General features: G+C 48.1%; 1 protein-coding gene across 2 annotated transcripts; it reads right to left on the bottom strand.

Moving 5' to 3' along the window:
- Positions 1-421: 421 nt before the first annotated feature.
- On the bottom strand, positions 422-14,053 carry C1QTNF2 (C1q and TNF related 2). Of its 2 annotated transcripts, XM_070417088.1 has the most exons (4): positions 5,623-5,748; positions 4,433-4,651; positions 2,576-2,828; positions 422-1,520 (listed from the first exon to the last, which is right to left on the bottom strand). In XM_070417088.1, exons 3-4 carry the CDS (start codon positions 2,817-2,819, stop codon positions 907-909), a joined length of 858 nt encoding a protein of 285 aa, XP_070273189.1. In that variant the 5' UTR covers positions 2,820-2,828; positions 4,433-4,651; positions 5,623-5,748; the 3' UTR covers positions 422-906. The 2 variants fall into 2 exon arrangements, with proteins under 2 accessions (XP_070273189.1, XP_070273188.1); XM_070417087.1 differs by lacking the exons at positions 4,433-4,651; positions 5,623-5,748 and adding an exon at positions 13,988-14,053.
- Between the last annotated feature and the right edge of the window lie 9,705 nt (positions 14,054-23,758).

Below are 23,758 nucleotides of genomic sequence, written 5' to 3'. Positions count from 1 at the left end.
TCCCTCTCCTGTTTCCGTGCTCAGCTTAAAAAGTAGCCCAGCCGGTGTGGCTCAGTGGTTGAGCATCAACCTACGAATCAGGAGTTCATAGTTCAATTCCTGGTCAGGGCACATGCCCAGGTTGTGGGCTCGATCCCTAGTAGGGTACATGCAGGAGGCAGCCGATCGATGATCCTCTCTCATCATCGATGTTTCTATCTCTCCCTCTCCCTGCTTTTCTGAAATCAATAAAAATACATATTTTTAAAAATTAACCTCTTCCACAAAAAAGAAATAACCTCTTTCTGGGACTGACTTGGAAGGGACTAAAGAGAGCCTTGGATAGCTGGGCGGCTGGAACCTTGGGCAGCTGTAGATTCTGTTCCTAATCTACATGGAGCTTACGAAGTGTGCACATATAAAAAAATTCATTAGCTGTCCGTTTAAGATGTGTAGACTTTATTGCATGTAAGTAAACCTAACAAGATGGAATCCAAAACAAACTTCCACCTCTTCCCTGTCTCCTGTTATTCCGATTACTCTTGACCATGGCGTGTGCATTTCCATCCTGGCACAATAATGACATTACTTGCTTGTTTATGTGTAAATTGTACCTCCCACTAGAATGTAAGCCCCATGAGGCCAGAGCCTCTGTCTGTCTTGTTCACTGTGGTACCTTCCAGAGTATAGCATGGTGCCTGTCACACAGTAGGTATTAAAAGGAAAAAAGAAAAAAATCAGTGAATGGAGAAATGGGAGGATGAATAAAAAAGCTTGGGTTTAATGATGGAGAAAAAGGGGGCAGAGGAGGTCGGCCTGAGTCCAGAAGCTCCCGACTCCCGGCCCCAGCAGACAGTTTAGGGGTCTCGCTCTGTAAGCGCCAGACCAGGAGTGTGTGCCCTCCCTGGAGAGGGAGCGCCGGTCTGTCTACACCTCATTGGGGTCGTCCTGGTCGGCATAGATGAGAAAGCCTGTGAAGAGGCTGTCGGTCCAGTAAGGGTCGTAGAAGAGCCCGTTCTGCTCTGAGTAGAAGATCTGCAGCCAGACCTCGTCCCCCTGCTTGAGAGCCAGGATGGTGGAGCCCGAGGCCACGTCGTGGTTGCCCGTGTTGGCGTCGAAGGTCCGGATGCGGTACTGGCCGTTGTGCACCAGGCCGATGGCCAGGTGCTTGTTGGCCAGCGTGATGTCGTAGGTGAAGTAGTAGATCCCCGGCACACTGCAGATGAACTTGCCGCTGGATGCGTTGTAGTGGCCGCCCTCGTTCATCAGGATCTTGTCGAACTTGATGGGCAGCCGCTCCCGTGGGTAGCTCTTGGTCACCGCCACCGAGAAGGCCGACCTGGCCTGGCCACTGCCGCAGCTGCAGGGGCCCGGGAGGCCCGGCTCCCCCTTCTTGCCCTTGGGCCCCTTCTTGCCCGGTGTGCCGTGCTTCCCTGGGGCACCGCTCACCCCTTTGGGGCCGCGAGGGCCAGCCTTCCCAATGGCCCCGGCTTTGCCCTTTGGTCCTGGCTTTCCCCGGTTGCCTGTCCGGCCAGGTGGACCTGGAAGACAGAGCAGCTGGTGTGATGAAGGGGCCTCAGAGAACTAGCAGAGGCTGCGGGCCCTGGCGCTCCATCTTTGGAGCACAGGCCTTTGGTAATGGGAAGAACAAGAGGGCAATGGAGCCACCTGGAAATGGTTGCAAATCTGATGGTGGAACCTGGGGCACGTGTCCCAGTCCCATCCGGAAGCCAGGAATGGTAATGCTTACCCTCCAGAATCATTGAGGATCAGGGCAAAACTAACATAATTCACAGCCTTTTCTTTCTTTTTTAAAAAAGAATATATTTTATTGATTTCAGAGAGGAAGGGAAAGGGAGAAACATCAGTGATGAGAGAGAATCATGGATGGGTTGCCTCCTGCACGCCCCCTACTGGGGATGGAGCCCATAGCCTAGGCATGTGCTCTGACCGGGAATTGAACCATGACCTCAGCTGGGCCACAGCCTTTTCTTTTCCTGCCTTCTAAGGAAGAGTCTGGTGGCAGAACAATCCTTCGATGGGCTGTGCTTCGATGGGCTGGTCACAGGCTGAGAAGAGAAGTGGAAGAAGCCTTTGACCTCAAAACACTGATCTTAGCGCGATCCCTGCCTAGTGCCCAGATCCCTGCACACGTGTGCAAGGGTGGTTAGTACAGTGCCGCTTCCAACAGCAAACACTGGGAACAGTGACTAATTGCCCGTTCAAAGGAAAATGATTAAAAAATGATGGTCCATCCATAAAGTGCAATTCTATGCAGGAGTTTTTGAAAACGAGTCAGATTTATGTGCACTATATGAAAACTTCTCTAAAATATCCTGTGAAGAGGAAAGAGAAGGCGGCAAAACCGTGTTTTGTTCAAAGGAAACCACAACGCTCTTTCTATACTCATTTAAGTGCTTAGAGGAGGGCCTGGCCCACAGCAAGCACACGCTAAATACACTCCGCACGCCCTGCAGAATGTTTCCATCTTGGTCCTTAAGAGCCATGTTTCATAAAATGTGCATTTCTCTCAAAACAACATTTTTGGCCAGTGATTATATAGAAAATCTTATATTCATGTCCCCTAAACTCTTACCTTCCTCTCCACTGTCCCCCCGGTCCCCGTCTTGGCCATCCTGGCCGTCTTTGCCAGGAAAGCCCATCCTTCCCACCATTCCTGAGGGCCCTGGGGCTCCTGGGGGACCGGGGGGACCCTGGGGGCCAGGTAGGCTGCAGACAAGTTGAGGGGAGCCCTTCTGGAAATCCTTGCGAGCGAAGGCACCAAGCAGAGGGTCGGCCGCACAAGGGAGCGCACAGGCCAAGAGCATCCAGGAGATCATGGTGGTCACCTGTAGGAGGCAAGAGAGCTGTGAGCAGGTGAGTCCCACTGAGCCGACTGGGGGTCAGTCGGAAAGGCACCCAGGGAAGGAGGAGGAGGAGGAGGAGGAGGAGGAGGCTGGGAGAAACTATATTTCTGACTCCTGCTCTCTCCTATATCACATACAAGTAGCTGGACAATGTCTTGAGTATACATATGGATGAGCTGAATCTTGGGCCCAGAATACACCTTGGAGGGGTCTTGGGGTGCAGCACTCATCATCACACCATCGAACTCTGGAGTAGCCGGACTTATGGCCCAGTGACAGCTGGCTCGGGGGGAGCTGTGCACAGAGATAAATGATCCATGATTTCCTTCAAATATGTGGCACAGCCCGGCCGGTGTGGCTCAGTGATTGAGCGTCGACCTATGAACCAGGAGGTCATGGTTTGCTTCTCAGTCGGGGCACATGCCCAGGTTGCAGACTTGATCCCTGGTGGGATGTGTGCAGGAAGCAGCCAGTCAATGATTCTCTCTCATCATTGATGTTTCTATCTCTCTCTCCCTCTCCTTTCTTCTCCTAAATCAATAAAAATATATTATAAAATAAAGTTACAGTATGATGTTGCTGGGGTCACGCATGCTCCTCACGGGTGGCATCAGTGATAGCAGGGGTGGTAGGCAGATGGGGCGCATGCTGGGGAAGTGTTACACTCACGATATGCTGTTGGAAAACGGTGCCCTAGACACCCCCCAGGCCCCAGGATCCCCTCTCCTTCCCTTGCTGACTTGCTGAGAATCTTGGGAAACGAGTCGGGGTGACTTATCAACTGGGACACATCTGGCGCGCACCCCCGCCCCCCCGAAGAGAAACTGAATTCTTCAAGCAGGTTTGAACTGGGTTAGGAAATTGTAATTTTTGGACAAGGAAGAGAGGAAGGAAGCAGTGGGAGCCAGTCTCCCAGGCACGCTGAGAGTCCTGTGAACAGCTGGATGAAGACAGGCAGGAGAGAGGGGAGCCATGGGCTTCAGTTTCCATTCTCTGTCTCTCTCTCTCTCTCTCTCTCACCTCCACTCTCAGTCACACATGCTGGGCAAGGGGGAGGAGGGCCTGCTGCCCCGCCCATGCCAGCCTCTGTGAACAACAGGGAGATGCTCAGTGACAGCTGGGCCAGGGCAGGCCCCGGTCTGTGTCTGGCGGGGTGGAGGAGCAGGGCTCTGGAACAGGCAGGGAGCGAGGGATTTCTCAGAGCCGGAGCCTGGAGGTTCCCACCGGTGCCAGGAACTGTTTTGGAAATAAAGGCGGGGTGACTAGGTTCTGGTTCCAAACCTACAGGGAGGGAGAGGAGAGTCTCCCTGGCCCCAGGGCACCTCCAAGAAAAACAAGGCTCCAAATAGCCGCTCCCAGCCTGTGCGCCCCGCTCCCGGTCTGGCCTCCCCAGTCTTCTCTCCATAATGAAGGGGTGAGAAACCTTGGGGTGGTGTGCCATGGCCCCAAGGAATCCAGACAGGTGAACTCTTCCAGGGTCTCTTAACGAAATTCACAATCACAAACTTGGGGAGGGCCCCAAGGAATGGTCTCATCCCACCTCTTCAGTCACAGTCCGGGAGCTGAGACTGAGGGACTCTCTTTACCTGAATTCTCTTATGTGAAGTTTATAATAAATCCTATGGAGGTGGAAAACAGATTGTTCCGTTTTTCAGAGGGAGAAATGGAGGCTCCGAGAACTCCAACGATTTGCCCGCAGTCACACAATCGGAGCAGTGGGGACAGCGCTCAAACCCGTGTCCGAGGGGCTCTGAAGACCACCCTTCATCCACTGCACCTTGCTCCCTTCTCCCGGTGTTTCTTTCCTGTTTTATAGAAGAGGAAAGGGAAGCGCAGAAAGGCCAATTGGGTCATGTTTGCGCAACCCGTTCATGGCAGGAGTTATATTTGAACTTGGGTTTGGCTGACCCTAATGTCCACATGCTTTCCATTATGTCAGCGTTTCTTTGATTTTTCCTCCTGAATTTCCCAAACTACAGAAGAGACCTTGAAGTGTGTGGCAAAGCTACACAGAGCAATGGAGAGATTTCTTTGATATTGTGTATTTTATCATTGCACACACACTTTACACACACACACACACACACACACACACACACACACACTTTGGAAATGTAAGCGTGATGCTTTTCCTCCCTCAGGATCCCGATGCTTGGAGAGAACCTCCTGTTCTGTGAGAGATCCCCACCGGCACTGGGCTTAGCCAAGATGATTGGGAGGCGGGTGGGCCGCCTCCTGGGCTCTGACTCTCCGCCAGGAGCCTCTTTGGAGTGTTAGCGAGGTAGTTCCAGGGGCTGAACCAAGAGCACACCCGGAGGCCATCAGCTCAGTCCATGCTTGGATCTGGCAAGGACCTCCCCCTGCTCCAGTGGTTCTCAACCTTCTGGCCCTTTAAATACAGTTCCTCATGTTGCGACCCAACCATAAAATTATTTTCGTTGCTACTTCATAACTGTAATGTTTGCTACTGTTATGAATTGTAATGTAAATATCTGATATGCAGGATGGTCTTAGGCGACCCCTGTGAAAGGGTTGTTCCACCGCCAAAGGGGTCGCGACCCACAGGTTGAGAACCGCTGCCCTGCTCTCTTGCTCCCCCACTGCACTCTCCCAGCTGAAGCGGAGGGATCCTTGAAAAGCACAGCTCGGCCTCATCACTTCCTGCATGATCTTACTCCACTGGCTGCGGGGCTGCAAAGAGCAATATCAGAACCCCTGAGGATGTGGCCCACAAGTCCCTACAGGACCCCCCTCCCCAACCCCAGCTCCTCCCCACCTCTCACCGCTCCTCCAGACACCCCTTCTCCATCCGACCAAGCTCCATCCTGCTCCTCTTTACGAAACGCTGGGCCCCACCCTTTGGCATGCCGGCTCTTTATCCCCCGTTTCCGCTTAAATAGCGTTGCTTCCAAGGCCTGCCGAACAGCTCTCCCTTTGGACCCCGGCTCCCTGCCGGGGTCTTTTCAGCCCTGCAAGCTCACCCCTATTGGCTGTATGTGCCTGTTCACCTTACCGGGCCTATTGCCTCTCCCATGTGCCTCCCATGGAAACGGAAGCCCCTTGGGAGCGGGGACCGCAGCTAACCTGCTCTATCCCGGGGCTTCCAACTGTCTTGCACATAGTGGGTGTTCAAGAAATACTTGCTTGATTAGTGAGTATTTGAGAACATCCACAGCCAAGGGAAAACAAGGCAGTGGCCTAAGTCAAAAAGGGCACCCAGACTCTCGGGTTTAAATAAGTTTCCTCCCTTCCCGTTTTTTGTGTGTGTTTTTTCTAACCCAAACCAGATCTAACCCCTTCTTCCTTTTGACCTCCCACAGCACAGGGCCCCCACCCCGACTCCAGGCAGGGGTGTGCACATATTTTACATATAGCAGGTGCTCCATAAATATCCATTCAACTGATGACAGAAAAGTATTGGTCCTTCCTCCTCTTTTAAAAATTATCTCAGTTCCTAAATGGTCCTTTCTGGTGTGAGTTGAGTAGGGGAGGCTGCATGACAGCCTTCCTGCTGCAGGGAAAAAACGTTCCACGGTCAAACCCCAAACACAGAATCATGAGGTGCTAAGCTTGGATGGAGTTCTTCAGTCTGGTTGTAATTTGCCTGGTCCCTTAACTCATCTCTCCGTTAAGTAGGTAATTATTCATAAATACACAAGTTCTGGGAAAACAATTAGGCACGAAGGGCCCCAGCCTGAACTGTCAGGGAAGCAGCCTTACTCCTTCTCCTACTTCCCCTACCCTCAGGGAACCCTCCCCCCCCCCCCCCCCCCCCCCCCCCGTCCTCCACCCCCCCCCCCCCTCGCCCCATGTTCCTTCCCAAGGGCCCTCCACCCAGGCTGTGATGTGAGAAGGATGTCTGTCTTTCGCTGACTCTGTCTACCAGAACATGGTCTGCCAGTAGAAACTCTGGGGACCTTGTCTGGGCCTTGAGCAAGGCTGCCAGGCCTGAGTTCTGAATAATCTCACCTTGCAGATCAGAGGAGGTAAATTATGCACAAATATAATTGACCTGTTGGTTATCAGGCTGTGAAACATGGGTAGGTAGAAACCAGCCCATGAGAAACCAGCCACTAAGTGTCCTCAACTGTCCAATAGAAATAATACTATACCTACCTCGTGGAGCTGGAGTAGGAATAATGAGACAATGTCCCCAAAGCTTCTTGCTCCGTGTGTGAAGCAGTAAATGCTCAGCAGTTGGAGAGAACGCTGCCTAAAATGCCCCCTGTTGCTAATCTCCTCTGTGCAAAGCCCTCAAAGAGCTGCCTGCCTCATCCTTCAAGCCTCAGGTCTAATAACCTCTCCTCGGAGAGTCTTGCCCTGCTGATTTGCTCAGACCACCCTGGCTGTCCTTTCAAAGCACGAAGCTCCAGTGTGGTTATAGATTTCTTTGCTTCTTGACTTGCTAACTGCCTGTGTCTTTCCCCTGGAGAGGAAGGTCCAGAAAGCAGAGGCCCTGCCCGTCTTGCTCTGTGTGATGTCACCAGAGTCTAGCACAGTGCCTGCCCCGAACGCAGTAAGTGCTCAACTCATAGTGGTTCCAGCCTTGAATGAAATGGTCACTCACATAAAAGAGCAACAGGATCCAAAGGTTTCAGTAAACGTGCGGATAACAAAGCCACACTTGGCTACTGAGGGAAGCCCAGGGAGATGACTGGACTTGGATTGGGAAGACTGGGTCCGTATCCTAGCTCCGTAACTCACTGGTCATGTGACTATAGAAAAGTCACTTCCTCTTATCTGGGCTTCATCTCCTCACCTACAAAGCGGAGGTAATAACACTTATCCGGTCTGCCTTACAGGGCTGTTCTGAGAATCCAACAAGATAATGGACGTTGAAAGCAAAACGTGATACAAAAGTTAGAGCCCTGTTTAAAATTGTAATTGCCGCCAACTGCAGCCCTGACCTCACAGTATGGGCCCCCGGAATATTTCACAGGGAGGCCTAGTTCTGATGAGGAGAGGATACCTGAATCTGACCCAACTGGGCAACGGAAGGGCTGGTGGTTGGAATGGGGTGGGGCCTGCTTGCAGATGAAATGCTCCAAAAATTGGCTTTAATGGGAGTGCAAATTCTATAATGACAAACACCCCATGCCCTCCCTGAATTCCAGGAAGCAGATTGGAAACAGCCCTGTCTAGCTTCACTTGAAGAGCTGAGACCCTCCCCCAGGGATATTTTTTTCCGCCTGGAGGAGAGAGGGGCTGCTGCAGCGGCTCACACAGCACTCCCCACGCCCCCTTTCCTGGGTCCCCACATCCCTGCTTGGAAACACTCCAGCATCCAGAGTCAAAATACAGACCATTAGAAGTCATGGGATCCGCTTGTCAAAAGGCCCCAGAAAAATATTTGTTTTCTCTCTTTCCACCCCTATTTCTGGCTCAGTCTAGACAAGAGGTCCAAGGCCAAACCATGACCTAGTGAGGTCTCAGGAGCCAAGATCTTGTGGGGTTTGTCTCAGTGGCACTTCTGAGAGCACACCAACAGTCAGTCTGGTGGCCACTGTATTATCACCCCAGATCCTTAGAAACCAGCCAACGTGGCATGTGATGCAGAGGACGTGGAGCCCACCCCTTTGGGCCCTGTGCCCTGTGCCCTATGCTCTGTGCAGTGAGGCTCAGAGTCAGGCTTCGGGTGGCTGAGGCCAAAGCCATCAAGCTTTGGACCTGCCCAGCACTGCAGTGAGCGAGAAGAAGGAAGCTGATGGGCCAGATGTGAGCTGTGGGAAGGAGGCCCGAGGCAGTTCAGAGCCCTGTGTCCAGCTTCTCCAAGCGGCAGACGAGAGGGCTGGGGACCGTGTTTGAACAGTGCTGTCCAACAGGCATATGACATGAGGTCACATGTCATTTTAAACGACCTTATTGGCATATTAAAAAGGTTTTTTTAAAAGCAGGTGAAATTAATTCTAATAATATATGTTGGTTAGACTAATATATCTCAAACATCATCATTTCAACATGTGATCAATGTAAAAATTATTAATGAGGTATTTCACATTCTTTAATTGGCACTCAGTCTTAGAAACCTGGTGTGTATTTTACACCTGCAGCACATCTTAATTCAGACTGGCCACATTACTTTTTTATTATTATTATTTTTAAATTTTTTTTGTTAATCCTCACCCAAGAATATTTTTTTCCATTGATTTTCAGAGAGAGAATAGAAGGGAGAGGGAGAGACAGAGGGCGAGAGAAGCGTTAATGTGAGACAGACACATCGATTGGTTGCCTCCCACATGCACCCAGACCAGGGACTGAGCTTGCAACTGAGGTACGTGCCCTTGACTGGACTAGAACCCAGGACCCTTTAGTCTGTAGGCAGAAGCTCTATCCACTGAGCCACACTGGGTAGGGCCAGACCGGCCACATTTCAAGTGCCCAACAGCCATGTGGCAGCTACTGCCTCAGCTCTAAGCATAGCTGCTTGGGTTGAAATCCCACGAACTAGCTGTGGGGCCTTTTACAAGTGACTTATCCTCCTTCCCTCAGCCTAGTCCTCTCCAAAATGGGGATGACAGTAGCAGTAGCTACCTTAGAAGGTTGTTATGAGGCTATAATGCTCCTAGAATAAGGTTTGGCATATGGTAAGAGGTATAAAAGCATCACCTATCCTTATTTCATTATTTCTTGCCCTTCTGAAAATACAGCAGATAATGGATGTTGGAAGTAAAACCTGATACAAAAATTCAGACCTTGTTTAAAATTTTAATTGTCACTAACTGCAGTTGAACTAATGAAAAACAGTCCTGACCTCCTTCCATGAGTCCTATGGCTTTTCAGGTAGAGACCCCTGTAGTTAGAATAAATTCTCCATTTTCACTTAAGCTGGTTTGAAGAGTGTTTCTGTCGGTTGCTACCAAAAGAGCATCCTAGTGAGGGTGGGCCTTCGTTCCTGCCCAGCCATTCCATGCTGAGGGAAGTTGTGGGGGTCCCTGCCTTGACCCCACACACCTATGAGCCACCTGGCATGACCGTGATCCATAATACAGGTGATTAATAAAGACAGGTGAATCCATGGGTTAGTGCTTAGCTCTTCAAGTGACAGAAGACCAACGAGACATCATGTGTGCTGGTGCTTGGCACCATGGCTTGGCGAGGATGCCCAATCAATGGTGTCACCTATTTTTATTGCCTTTGAGGCCAGACACTGGAATGAAAAGATGTGGTTGCTGCTCTTATAGGGCACAGGGTCTGGTTCTAATGAGGATCCAGCCTGGCATACCTGCATGACCAGGCTCTAGGCAGGAGAGGGAGTAAGCCTTGCTCCTCTTTTCTCTTTGTAGCAGGTTCTCTCTCAAAGGGCAGCCAGGACTGCACTGGAGACAGGGAAAGGAAATGGGGCTAGGAAGGTGGTTCATTGGGATGGCATAGAGCAGCGGTTCTCAACCTGTGGGTCGTGACCCCTTTGTGGGTCGAACTACCCTTTCCCAGGGCTCGCCTAAGACCATCGGAAAACACATATATAATTACATATTGTTTTTGTGTTTAATCACTATGCTTTAATTATGTTCAATTTGTAACAATGAAATTGGGGGTCACCACAACATGAGGAACTGTATTAAAGGGTCACGGCATTAGGAAGGTTGAGAACCACTGGCATAGAGGGACCACGTTTGAAGATCTGGAAACTGAGGGAGAGGAACAAAGTCTGAACTCTGAAGGGTTGAGGATGGGGTGGGGGTGCGGGTGGGGGGGGTGGGGAGAAGGCTAGGTTTTCTTTGACTTCCCTGTGCTTGCTGGTCTCCATGCAGTCACTTCTGGTCAGGCCCTGACAGACATTCGAAATAACTCTAAAGATCTGGCCTTCAAGAAGCACAGAGCTGGTCTGGTGGTTAAGAGGTTAGGGATCATATTCTAGCTATTTGACCTCTGCTATCTCTGAGCCTCAGTTTCCTTGTCTGTAAAATGGGAGAAAACAATACTGCATGGTCATATTTGAATCGTTTGAATTTGAAATTGCATGATAGAAACATATTTATGGGTTCAATTTATGTGTGAAGGTTTGTCGAGGACCTTGCAAGGCAGCAGGAGTTGTAAATTGTAAACTGTGTTCATGCTATAGACACAGGATAGCCCTATAGGAATCGGCAAACGGAAATACTGCCATCCTTCTTTCGGGAGGTGAGTTTTGAATTATACGAGTTTGAATAATATAAGGTCTTTAGGACTGTCTCCCCGAGTAATTTGATGGCCTGTGCCTCCCTTATAGAGTAATTATGTGCCGGGAGCCGGTCCATCCTTGCTGCTTGACACAGTCGCTGCAGGAAAGAAACATCTGCACAGCATATGTTTCAATGGACCTGGCATATATAGCATACTGTTCTTAATATGTTTGCTCCCTTTAGCGCCATGTGTTTTAACCAAGGTCACCTCTCTGAGAAAGGTTGTTTCCCCAGGTGGGGATCTTTCCCTGAGGTTAGGGAGGGGATACAACCCCTTAATTAAGTGCCAGGAGGGTAGTTAAGCTACATAATCTTTACTCCCTGGAATGGAGATAAGAAACGCCCTAAACTTTGTAATAGAAATTGATAGGATTAAAATCGGCTGGTATAAATACGGATGTAACAAGACAATAAACATCAGAACCTCATCAGTTCCTAACCAGAGCTCCGACCAGAACTTTGGCTGGAAATCCTGGCTAGAGATCCTGGCTAGGCTGCTGATCAACTGAAGGCTGTCTCCGTGTCATTCCTTCTTCGCCGACTCCGTCCACACCTTTGGGGACCCCTGGACCTGCTGGGGTTGGACCCCAGCAATTATGAATATTAAATGAGATAATACAGCAATAACCAGCCCACAGGAAGTACTCAGTGACGGTAGTGTTATCCATATTATAATAATGTGTGAGAACAAGGAGAGATACGACAGGAGGTTAGAATGCACAGCTGCCGTTGATAAGAGTTTGCAAGCCCTGACTTAGAGGGAAAGAGAATTCTCCATGTATGTTGTGTGTTCTTATTTCAAAGCTTTGACGTTCATTTTCTCCTTTAACCTCCCACAGTTCTAAGAGGCTGATACTATCATCCCCATGTGGCAAAAGAAAAAAAAAAGAAGTCTAAAAAAAAAAAAAAGAAAGAAATCATTTTTCCCAGGTCAAAGCTGGATGGAAGCCAGGCCTGTTGACTCGGGCCCAGAGCACAGAACCCATGTGCATAAACCTTCCCAGGGCAGCTCTCTAATTAAGCCATCTACAGAAATGCACAAATCTCAAGGAGAATTGTTTCCCTGAGAAAAGCTTCAGCATAGAATTCCTTTCCAAAGTCCACGTAGACTAGCACTTGATGAACAGAAGTCAAATTTCTACAGGAGCTCCTCTCACAGAGGCAAAGCCAGCTGGCAGGCCTTTGTGAGGAGGGCGTGCGGGAAGCTGTGAGTGTATGCACTCCATCACCCCCCGGTGAACATCAGGGATCATCAGAGACTGGGACGGTGGAGAAGGTCCAGTCGTCTGTGTCCACTCAGCAGACAGATGAGAGCAAGAACAGCAAGATAGGGAGGAATGGAGGGATTTGCAGAGAAAGAAGTAACTTCTTGGGGGAATTTGCTGAATGGAGAGAGAATAGCTTCAAAGATGACCCCAGACTTGTGAACCAAATCTCGATTCCTTGGTACAATGACACACTAAGACACCGTTATAAAAACAAAGTGAGTCCGTATCTGCACATATGGAAAGATGACCAAGATACACAGAGTGAAAAGGGCAAGTTGCAGCATGGAATGCTTATCTTTGAGTTAAAAAAAGATAGACACTCAAATATAGAGATATATGAAATTTCCAAACGACATGCCATCTTGTTAAAGGGGTTACGTTTCAGAATCAGGAGGTATATGGGCTTTTACTTTTCACTTTCTACCTTTTTGAAGTGTCTGAATTTGTTACGATGGACATTGTTAGTTTTACGTCATTTAAAACAAAAGGTAATCCTAACGTTGAAGGATTAGAAGGTGGGCAAGACTGGTGTCCCTGCTAGGGGCTGGAGGGAAGTCAGACTCTGGGAAGAAACAGAGTGTGGTGCACTTGAGGGGTAAGAAGGCAGGGCAGGAGTGAAGTTCTGAAAGTGTGGATGCTCTGACGGTAGGCAGCTGAAAGTGGGCATGATGGATATAATTGCCAGATAACATAAGTCAGAGGAGAACTGTGGGGGGGGATGGGGGGGTGGGGCAGTGAAGAAAGGGCGAATGGGAGAGGACAGACTTCAAACAGTGCTGAGACCAGCCTTGGGTTGACATATATAGGACACTGTTGACACTATTGCTACTGGTTTAGTGTGGCAGAGATGGGAACGTCCCCGTGAGATGGCCAGTCTAAGTAGGGTACTCTTGAAGGCTCTAGGCAGGAGTTTTGTTGTAAGAAAATAGAGGAAGACCACACTGAGGTTGTGCAAAGCACCCACGGTGTTAGGGGAGAGGCTTGGGCTGGGAGACCACCGGGACCATGCAACATTCAGCTGCCATCCAGTCCTGGCACGGGGCAGTGGCAGTGGGGACGGAGAAAGAAGAACACAGTTTGGGGGAGGAGGGAGAGTGACAAGAGTTGTAAAGAACTGGGTGCAAATCTCAGCTTGCCGTTCAGTACCTTTTGAGCTTAGTTTGTGGGTCTGTATAATATATATTTAATTAAATGTTGTAAAGAGTAAATGAGATAATGCGCTCGATAAATGTCAGCTACGATTGTTAACTCCGATATTGGACTCAGACTCATCAGGGTTCAAATCCCTTTGCCACCGGTTACCAGGTGTTCAGCCCTGAGCAAGTCATTAACATCTCTGAGCCTGGTTCCTCGCTCGCAGAGGCAGATAAGCTGTTGTCATGGAAATGAACCAGCGTGCGCAGAGGGCAGGCAGGGCCTGGCACGAAATAGGCGCTCAATAAGTGGTAGAATTATAAAACTATCAACAGGTAAACCACGAGCACACAGTAAGCGCCCAGTAAATGTTAATTCATATGAAATATACTCCAGAAGGTGGAGGTCAAGGGGTAGGACTCTGTGGGCTGCCCGGCCTGCAAAGAAGGGGCGTTCGCAGTCCTCCCACTCCTACCGACTCCCACCCCGCCCCGCCCCGCGCCCCAGCACCGCGTATCCTCCCCTCTTCTCCCCGCCCGCACTCTCCCCGGACAGTGGACAGCCGGCGGACACTCACCCTCGCTGCCCCGGGCGTCCAGGAGCCTCGGGAGCGACCAAGCTGTCGGCCTTGCTCCGCGTCCCGCCTCCCGCGGCGACAGCAGCCCGCCCGGCGCCCGCCCCAGGCATACTTTTCCCATCCCGTCACCGGCGGGAGCGCCTTCCCCAGTCACGTGGGCCGGCCCGCAGCACAGAGCTCTCCCGTCCGAGTTGGTTTGGAAAAAACCTTGAAGCGCTGGTGGCAACTTGGGTGCATCGAGGCATCTCTCCGCGTGTAGAACCTGTCAGTGTATTTGGAGGTTTACGTGCAAGAAATGATTGTTACCCAGGCGTTTGCAAGGGTCTGAGTATGTCTGTTGCTTGCGCGTGAGCATTGACATCACTGTGGATGTGAGGGTGCGCGTGGGCATGACGCTTACAATGGAGTACATTTCTCTGGGTGCTGCCTGTGCGTGTAGTTGAGAGTAAGAATCGCGAGTGTGTGTGTGTGCATGGGTGAGTGCATATGTATGCACATGTCCATGCACATGTCCATGCACATGTCTACTCTTGCAGCCTGGTGTGCAGCCGGCGTGTATGTCAGTTGCTGGGTGTACACAGCAGTGTCTGCATATCTGTGCGTTGGGTACATGCTTAATGTGTATATGAGTATGCATAACCAGGCACCAGTATGTATGTGCACGCTGTCTGGGGCACCTGTTTGTGCAGTGGCTCGTTCGGTGTGTTATATGTATGTATGCCTTGGTGTGGATTTTGTCCAGATGTGAATGTGCGCATACATAACAGCGTGGGCAGGTGCCCCTGCCTCTCAGCCCTCACCTCCCTCCTCCCCAGAAGAAAAGGCTTTGGTGGCCTCACCAACTCTCTGGCCCAGCCCTGCTCTAGGGTCCCAGCTCCCAGAACACACGGAATGAACCCGTGTGGGTAACAAGTAGACACTGGGGGAAAGAAAGATCATCAGAGGCCTGGCTTGTGCCTCTCCCTCTTCCTTCCACTACCGCCTTCCACTAACCACCAGTATTCCCTGGGCTGCCAGAGCCTCTGGTTAACAGATGGTATATGACCCAAGGTTTACAGTCCTTTAGTGCAGGTATGCATTCCAACTCTCATGCTGGTTCTACCACCTTAGACAAGTCAGTTACTTCATAGATGGTGTCTCATTTTCTGAAAAGTTGGGAGAATCATGATATTCCTGCACTGTCCTTCCCCCTAAAGTTGGGACACTCACCCATAAAAGTATTTGGTAAGCCACTGAACTATGTAGAGAATTATTACTAATATTACATAAATATTATTTGAGGATGAAAAGTTAGTGGGCTCAACAAACATTCATTCAACAAACATTTCATGCGCATCTATTATGTGTCAGTCCCCAAGCTAGGTGGTGGAGATACAGAGATATACCAAATAGGCTTGGTGCCTGCCCTCCAAGAACTTCGAGTCTAGCGAGGATGGTGCAAGTGGTTTCATGTGAAATGAGTGTTACAGAAGAGAAAAGCATTAAGTATAAAACTGGGTGGTCAGAGAAAGCTTGGGGAAGTGAGGTTCCCGTTGAGCCCTGAGGGGTGACTGAGACCTGTCTGGGTGTAGGGGAGGTGCGAGTTCTGCACATGCATGAAAGATGACGTGTGAAATAGTGTAGGGTGTTGATTCGAGGATGGCTAGAAAGGGGACCCCCTCCACCACCCCATCTGGGTAAGGTGGTCTGTTCCCAGATGTGTCAGGAATGGAAAAGGTGAGGAAACCCTGCTTAGGATGCCCAGAGCCCATTCAGAATCTAAAGGGCTCAGGATAGCCCCTCTCCTAGGGTAGAGCAGGAATCTCCATGTGCTACCCTGAGGGCTCCACTGTAACATGTTCAAATCCCTGGCCTGCTCTTGCTGGTAAGAAAATAAATGGTTAATGAAAAGTATAGGAAAAGGCAATGGTGCCACACTTGTCACCCAGCAAGCATTTAATAAACGTTTCCTGGCCGAGTAAACGGAAGAATGGGGTGGGGGGGGTGGGGGTATGGTTTTCCAGTTTTGTTACAAATCAGCAAATGCTACAAATCCAGACTATCTTCCCCCCAACTCAGTCCCCAGCCTGTTTACCAACTCATCACTATCTAAATCCCTGCCCAACTGTACCACCGACTTAGATATTAATAATGTACTGATTTGCAACATCTTGTGCTTTTTGAATACAGTGAGGTTGGGAGGACAAGTCCCCCTGACCTTCACTCCATCTGAATCTTCAGAATCTCAAAGCAGGAAGGGTCCTGGGAAATAATTTGGTCTGTGGTCTTCATTTCACACACAAGGACAGAGGTCCAGAGACCTTCAAGATAAAGTCCAAGGTCATTTTGTCTTGCTTCCACTATTAAAATGTAGACTTTCTGACTGTTGAACCTCAGAGGGAAGGCAGGGGAGAGTGGGTGGGAAGCATAACACGTGGACACAGACAATGGGGTGGTGAGGGCCTGGGGGCGGGGGTAGGGGGTGGATGGGAGCGGCTGGAAGAGGTTAATGGAGGGAAAAGGACCTATGTAATACTTTTTACAATGAATGTAGACCTTCCTGTTTGCCTTTTTTCAACCCTTTCTTTACTCTGATTTTGGTGCAAAAGCATGTTTAAAATGGCTGTTGAATCATTCCAAACAGCTAACGGCCAAGATCCAAGCTGTCAATATTTACTTGCAGCAAGGGGCGTTGGAGCTGCGAGGCTCTCCAGCATGAGATTTTCCCAAGCGCAGTCTCGCTAATGTCGCAGTACTAGGGACAGCTGTAGATGGAGAGGACTCGCTGCCATTCCACAGAAAGGCCGATGGTGGAGTGAATGTTGTCACTTAGAATGGAGCAAGATGACAGCTAAACTGCGAGGAAAGCTTTGCAGTTTTATAAAAATGAAAACATACACGATTTATTTTTTTGACATAGCTGTTTTCTTTCCTGTAACTTATCCTGGGAGTATGAGGATGTTCTTGGCAACCTTGTTTGAACTGATAAAAGACTGTAAACAATCAAAATGCCTAGCAATAGGGGACTAATTAAGTAATAGAGGCAGACCTCTATGTACTATTAAGGAATTATCTCTGAGACAGTGAGAAAACAGTGTGTTTCGTTTTCTACCATGCAAGTTCCATAAAGAAGAGGTGAGGAGCCCTAACCGGTTTGGCTCAGTGGATAGAGCGTTTGCCTGAGGACTCAAAGGTCCCAGGTTCGATTCTAGTCAAGGGCATGTACCTTGGCTGTGGGCACATCTCCAGTAGGGGGCGTGCAGGAGGCAGCTGATCGATGTTTCTCTCTCATAGATGTTTCTAACTCTCTATCCTTCTCCCTTCCTCTCTGTAAAAAATCAATAAAATATACATATTTTTTTAAAAAAGAAGAGGTGAGGTAAACACACAAACACATGGGTGTAGGAGTATAATTGAACTCCAGAAGGATGTACAAAAAACTGTGGTACAAGATGTTGTCTCTGGACTGGGGAACTGGAAAACAGTGTCAAGAGGGAGACATTTTTCACTGTATGACTTTTGGAACAGTTTATTTTTTAAAACCATGAAAGTCTATGAATTATGGACACCCCTTTCCTCAATAAACATTTAAAAAAGTGTTTCTTTTTCTCTCTTTTTCTAAAAATCAATTTAAAAAACCCCCCAATATCTTCAGGTGAGGATTAAAACAAAGTAGCCCTAACCGATTTGGCTCAGTGGATAGAGTGTCGGCCTGCGGACTGAAGGGTCCCAGGTTCGATTCCAGTCAAGGGCATGTATCTTGGTTGCGGGCACATCCCCAGTAGGGGGTGTGCAGGAGGCAGCTGATCGATGTTTCTCTCTCATTGATGTTTCTAACTCTCTATCCCTCTCCCTTCCTCTCTGTAAAAAATCAATAAAATATATATTTTTAAAAATAAAACAAAGTACATGCTGTGTTCCATTTTTTTGGAAATTCTTCCTTTGCTGCTATGGAAAAGCTGGACCTGGGGACATGGCAGAGAGGTTAGAGAGTTAACAATCATAAACCCTCAACTATTATATACTTGTATTTAAAAAACACACGTTTCAAAGAGTAGGCTGTTCCAATCTTCCAAGGTTGGGACAAATATTTCTCCCATTGTACAGTTGAAGGAACCAAGGCACAGAAGCGGGCCATCTTCCCAGGGTTACACAGGGAGTGGGGGGCAGAGTTGGGCTGTGAGTGCAGATCTGGCCCAGTCATAGGTTCCTTCCACAGGACCCTATTTAGCTGCGCAGAGCAGTTTTTCTGGGAAGAAAAAGAAGAACCAGGGAGTTCTGAGAGGCTTTTCTGGCCTAAGGTTTCATGAGAGTTAAAGCCCTGAGGCAGCTAGAGCCCCAGTACAAACGAAGTCAGACCAAAATAGACATGATTCACATTCAACGGGAAATGACCCAGAAAAGATCCAGCTCATTTCCAGATGTAACTTGAAGGGCCTCAGTTGGGGAGACCTCGTTTTGGAATCTGATGCAATAAGTTCTTGATGAGGTTTCACAACTCAGTGTGAGGATCCGAAATGAACAGACGTTTGATTTGAGAAAAAGTCCCACTAAGAAGGGCTCGAGGCTCCTGCTTTATAGAATCAAGCTTTGAAAAAGCAGCCTATGGCTGAGTAGAGAAACCAGGGCTTTCCCAGCATCATTTTGGGAGGAAATATTAGAAATAAAGGGTCTAACCCTGCCTTTTGGCTTGGAAGAAAAGCAGAAATCCCAGACTGAGAAAATGAGGCATGATTAAACTGAATAAATGAAATTTAGCTAGCGGCTAGAAAGAAGATTTTTATCTTTAGCAGTTGTGACTGGAGAAGTTTGTGTCTCCTGACTGAACCTTGACTGATCAGAAATTTGTACCAGGAGCCTCAGGAAACAGATCCTCAAAGATGTGTAGGGGTTTGTCTTTAGACTTGAATGCAATGTTGAGCTCCTTGTCATGGAAATGAAATGTGGTTTCCAGTGGCATGGAGTGGCACTGATTAATTACTGTGATGAAGAGCCTCCTGAGGTAGGTGCCCTGGGGGACCAAGTGGCTGCTGGGAACAATGATGACTATAAGGACTGGGGCAGGTGGCTCCTTCTGACTGCCCTGGTGTGCATACAGAAAGGAAAGGACACACTCAGCCCTCTAATATCTCAGCTCAAGTCCCAGTCAGAGAACTGACTATAGAGATTCTATGGGAGGGGAGGGGGTGTGCTAAAAGTACTGTATTTTTCCCTGTATAAGACACTATTTTTTCTAAAATCGTTAGGCTGAAAACCGAGGGGTGTCTTATACATGAAGTCAGCCGAGGAGGGAGCCATGTGGGTGCGTAGCTGCCCATACCTTGTCAAACAGGCCTCCTCCAATCACGAGCCTTATTGTTACTAACATCAGCTGATGCCGTAATTGGAGGTGGAGGTGGAGAGTGTGCAGATACAACAGGGACCTGAACATTCTGAGCCCAGAAAGATGTCAAAAAATAAAAAGATAAATACCAGTAAGCGATTGTCTTACTCTGCAAAATTCAAACTGAATGTAATCAGCTATGCAAAAGAGCATGGAAATAGAGCTGCAGAGAGACAATTTGGACCTCCTCCCACTGAGTGTTTGATCAGACTGTGGAGAAAACAGGAAGAACAACGCAAGATGCCAAAAAAGAAGAAGGCCTTAAGAGGAAAACCAGCAAAATGTTTAAGATATTGATTTCTTAATTTTGGGTTGGAAAAGTGGAGGTGTCTTATACATGGAGGTGTCTTATACACAGAAAAATATGGTATCTCAAATCTCTTGTAGCTGCAAATTCAGAGACAGCCCAGCCAGTGTGGCTCAGTGGTTGAGCATCGACTTATGAACCAGGAGGTCACAGTTCAATTCCCGGTCAGGGCATATGCCAGGGTTGCAGGCTCAGTCCCCAGTGTGGGGTGTGCAGGAGGTAGCCAATCAATGATTCTCTCTCATTATTGATGTTTCTAACTCTCTTCCTTCTGAAATCAATAAAAATATTTTTAAAAACCCCACAAATTCAGATATATTTGTGAGAGTTGCAGATTAAATGTAAATTGAATTCACTGCTTACAACTTTCAGTGGAAGTTAGAATGAGGGTTGGGAAAGTGTCCCCAAGACTTGGAATGAAGACATCTGCATGGCCTCTGATGAAGCTGAAAATCTTAACCCTTAAATCAGCAGTCGCCAACCTTTCAGACCTCACGGACACCAGTGGTCCACGGACCACCAGCTGGCAACCGCTGCCCCAAATCACTGAGCCTTCCTCGCCTTCACCTCCCATGTCTGAGATTAGGCTTCCTTTGCTTGAAGTCCCTCTAATAACCTCACCTGAGACAGGTGCCTTTCAAGGAGATGCCTCTACTTCTTAAGACCTACCCCAACTCCTTGCTGCCACTAGACCCGTAAGTAGGGTCAGATCCAGTATATTTCAAGGGAACAAGTACAGGGTCTGCCAGAATGTACTCTGCTGAGATCTTGATCATCACAACCTTTCATAGTACTTCATACCGGTCCATTTCACTGACGACATGCAGATTAGTTCTGATAAGAAGGCAGGAGCAAGTATTTTAGACGCCTTAGTAAGAGAGTGGGAGACAGACTCCATACAAACTCAGGGGCTCACCCACCTGGGTGGTGTTTCTGATGGGCTAGTGGTCTGGAGCATGCTGCAATAGTTCAAGGTGAAGAACAGGTTGCTGTACCTTGCATCACGTACTACAACAGAGGCATAATGCTTGGTGGGCCTTTTTGGAGGCAACATTTACCACACTTGCATGTGTCACTCTGACCCACTTTCCGTAACACTGCCAGTCCTGAGTGGAGGGAAGAAGGCCTTGCAGGGAGCCCATGCTGTGGTGCCAGCTACTTTGCGGCTTGAGACTGAAGTCCCTGAAGGTCCAATGTCACCTGAACGTGGCAAATAGGGATTCTGTATGGAGCCTCTGACAAAGGAGAGTCAAAGCATGGGCCTCTAGGGTTTTGGAGCAAATCATTCCCTCTTCTGAAGATAACTATTGTCCTTTTGAGAAAAGGCTGAGTGGGTCTGGGTGCTGTGTGGCCCAGCAAGCCACGAATTGGAGTGTGCACAGCAACAATCTGTCATCAAGTGGAAATGGGATTCAAGGGATAGAGATCAAGCAGGTCAGGAAGGCACAAACAGGTTGCCTGAGTAACTGGCCCAACTGCTTTAACACCTAATCCTGTTGCAAGGCTTCCTTTTTCTCAATCTATAACTTGGGCTGCATGGAGTGTTCCTTATGAACAGCTGACTAGAACAAAGCAACTTAGGCCTGGTTTTCAGTTTAGTCCGCCCAATATGCTAGCACCAGCTGGTTTTTGCCAAAACGGCTACAACTTTACAACCCCAATTAGGTGTCTCTGAAAGATCTAAATGAAGGGAAATCTTAAGTGGGAGCAGAATTTTGAGCAGTGCATTTGTTTGTCTACTGAACTGAATGCTACCCAGGAGTACCAGTCTAAACTCCAATATTCAAAGGCAGTTACTGATAACTTGATGAATGGTCAGGGACTTGAAATGGATTTAGAAGAGAAGGGACAAGGTCTGGGGGCCAAGTATGTGGATGGATCTTGCAGAATAGGCAGAGAATGGAATATTATTGCGCTCCAGGTGAATGCTCATCAAAGGACACTGTGCCATCATGAGAATGTACTGTGCATACAACCATAGGGAATGTAATTACCCTTGAGTCCCAGCTACTGCATTCTGAAATTCATCACTGTATCTGGACTGCTCCCAGCAAGTAACCAAGAGTGGCAGGAATACTAAGGCACATATGGGTCTCCTGTGACAGCTGACTTTCACTTGGGGACTTTCTGATGGCTTTGCTGAACCTAAATTAACAGAGGAGTCTCTCAATAATTGTGAGGACACGATGATGTACTTTATAGCTATTAGTCTTTCTCCAGCCATCCTAACAATTGCTCAACAGGCCCCTGTAAAGAGTGGTCATGTTGGCAAGGATGGAGGCTTACTCACAGGATCATCAACATGGACTTCTCCTCATCAAGACTGACCTACTGAGTGCCTGACCTGCTCACAGCAGAGAGCAGAGACCAACACTGAGCCCTGATATGGGCACTTGGTAGCAGGCTAATTGTATTCTACTCCTTCTATCATGGAAGGGGCAGTAATTCACTCTCAATGGAAAAGACACATAATCTGGATAAGGATTGCTTTTACTACTTCTGCCAACTTTATTAACTGTCAAGTATCATGTACCAATTGCACCTCATCAAGGACTAGCAAAGGAGTGTATGCTATTCTGCTTAGAGTGCCATAACAAAATACATAGACTGAGTAAACATTATTTCTCACAGTTCTGGAAGCTGGGAAATCCAAGATGAAGGTGTGGCAAGGTAGCTTTCACTCTGAAGCCTCTTCTCTTAACTTGTAAGTGGTCTCCATCTCTCTCTGTGTTCATATGATCTCCTTTGTACTCCAGAGAGACAGCAAGCTCTCTGTTGTCTCTAAAGAAGGCACTAATCTCATTCAGCCAGGGTCCCATCCTCATTACCTTCCAAAGGCCCCACCTCAAAACACCATCACAGTGGGGGTTACGGTTTTAGCGTATGAATTTTAGGGTGGACACATTTATTCCATAACAGAGTGTGGAAACAAATTGCTTCCTGTGCAATTTATTGGTCTTGTCATGTACTTCATCACCCAGATAAACCTGGTCTGTTTGAATGACAGAATGATCTACTTAAGAGTCAGACACTTGCTGTTGGGAAAAAATAACCTAACAGGATATGTATGGTTCAATCTTCTAGGATGCAATATGTGCTTTGAGTTGGTAACCAATGAGTATGATTTTGTTTCATTTCCAAGGCAGAATGCATTGGTCCAGAAGGGTTAGATGTGGGAGTGACTTTGACTATTGTATCTAATAACTCAAAGAATTTTTGCTTTCCATTGATATAGCTCTGAACTCATGGTTTGGAAATCTTGGTTCCCAAGAGAGAAATGCTTTCACCAGGGGATGCAACAGTGGTTCAACTGAATTGGAAGTTGAGACTGTCACTGACCGTTCTGGGCATGTGCTGTGAGGGTTAGTGCCAGGGGGCCTGAAATTTGCCTGGTTAAGGCATGACACATACTGATGAATAGTGTTGTAACCAAGTTTCTGAAGAATTTCAGGGTGGTTTGTACCAGTGTGTTATCATTGTTTTTTATAACAGAGAGGTGATTTATACCTAGAGACCTCCTCTACACCTGCCCCCACACCCCAAAAAAACCAAACTTGGTTGTTGGGGCTGGTTTTTTGGCAACAGATTAATGGGACTGCTACTAAATTTGAGTGAGTTGAGACTTTGTGTCTCCTCATTCTGGAGAGAAGGTGAGCGCATCCTCATTTGTACAAAGAATAGTTACACCTTAAAACCCCCACAAAGTTATGTTTATTGTATAGAAATTCAAATATGGATAGAAAGGGCTGAATGGATGCTAAAATAGCCAAAGGGGTAGAATGTGCTGGTTAAATTATTATCTTTCATCTTCAAACCCATCCTTCTATACTTTCTTATAATCTGCTTTGAGATGCTGGGATTATAATCCCATTGAGTACATTTCTTCATTACCTAGATTTCTGTAAGGCTGTGCAAATAAGAGATGCAAGAGAGATAGTGTAAATCTAGAGGGAGGGCTGGGGTCTTGTTTCTTCCTCTTCAGCTTCCTATTGCTGTATCATCTCTGTAGTGGTTCTTCACCCTGGCATGAGCATTAGTTCCAGTTGCAGTAGAAACTAATTGTTTTAAATGTTCAGTTTTCACACTTCCAGAGCCAGCCTCA

The sequence above is a fragment of the Myotis yumanensis genome, unplaced genomic scaffold (genome assembly GCF_028538775.1).
Source record: "Myotis yumanensis isolate MYYU_CA2020_CCGP unplaced genomic scaffold, mMyoYum1.0.hap1 SCAF_5, whole genome shotgun sequence".
Taxonomy (NCBI): domain Eukaryota; kingdom Metazoa; phylum Chordata; class Mammalia; order Chiroptera; family Vespertilionidae; genus Myotis; species Myotis yumanensis.
This window is presented reverse-complemented; position numbering and strand designations above follow the sequence as displayed.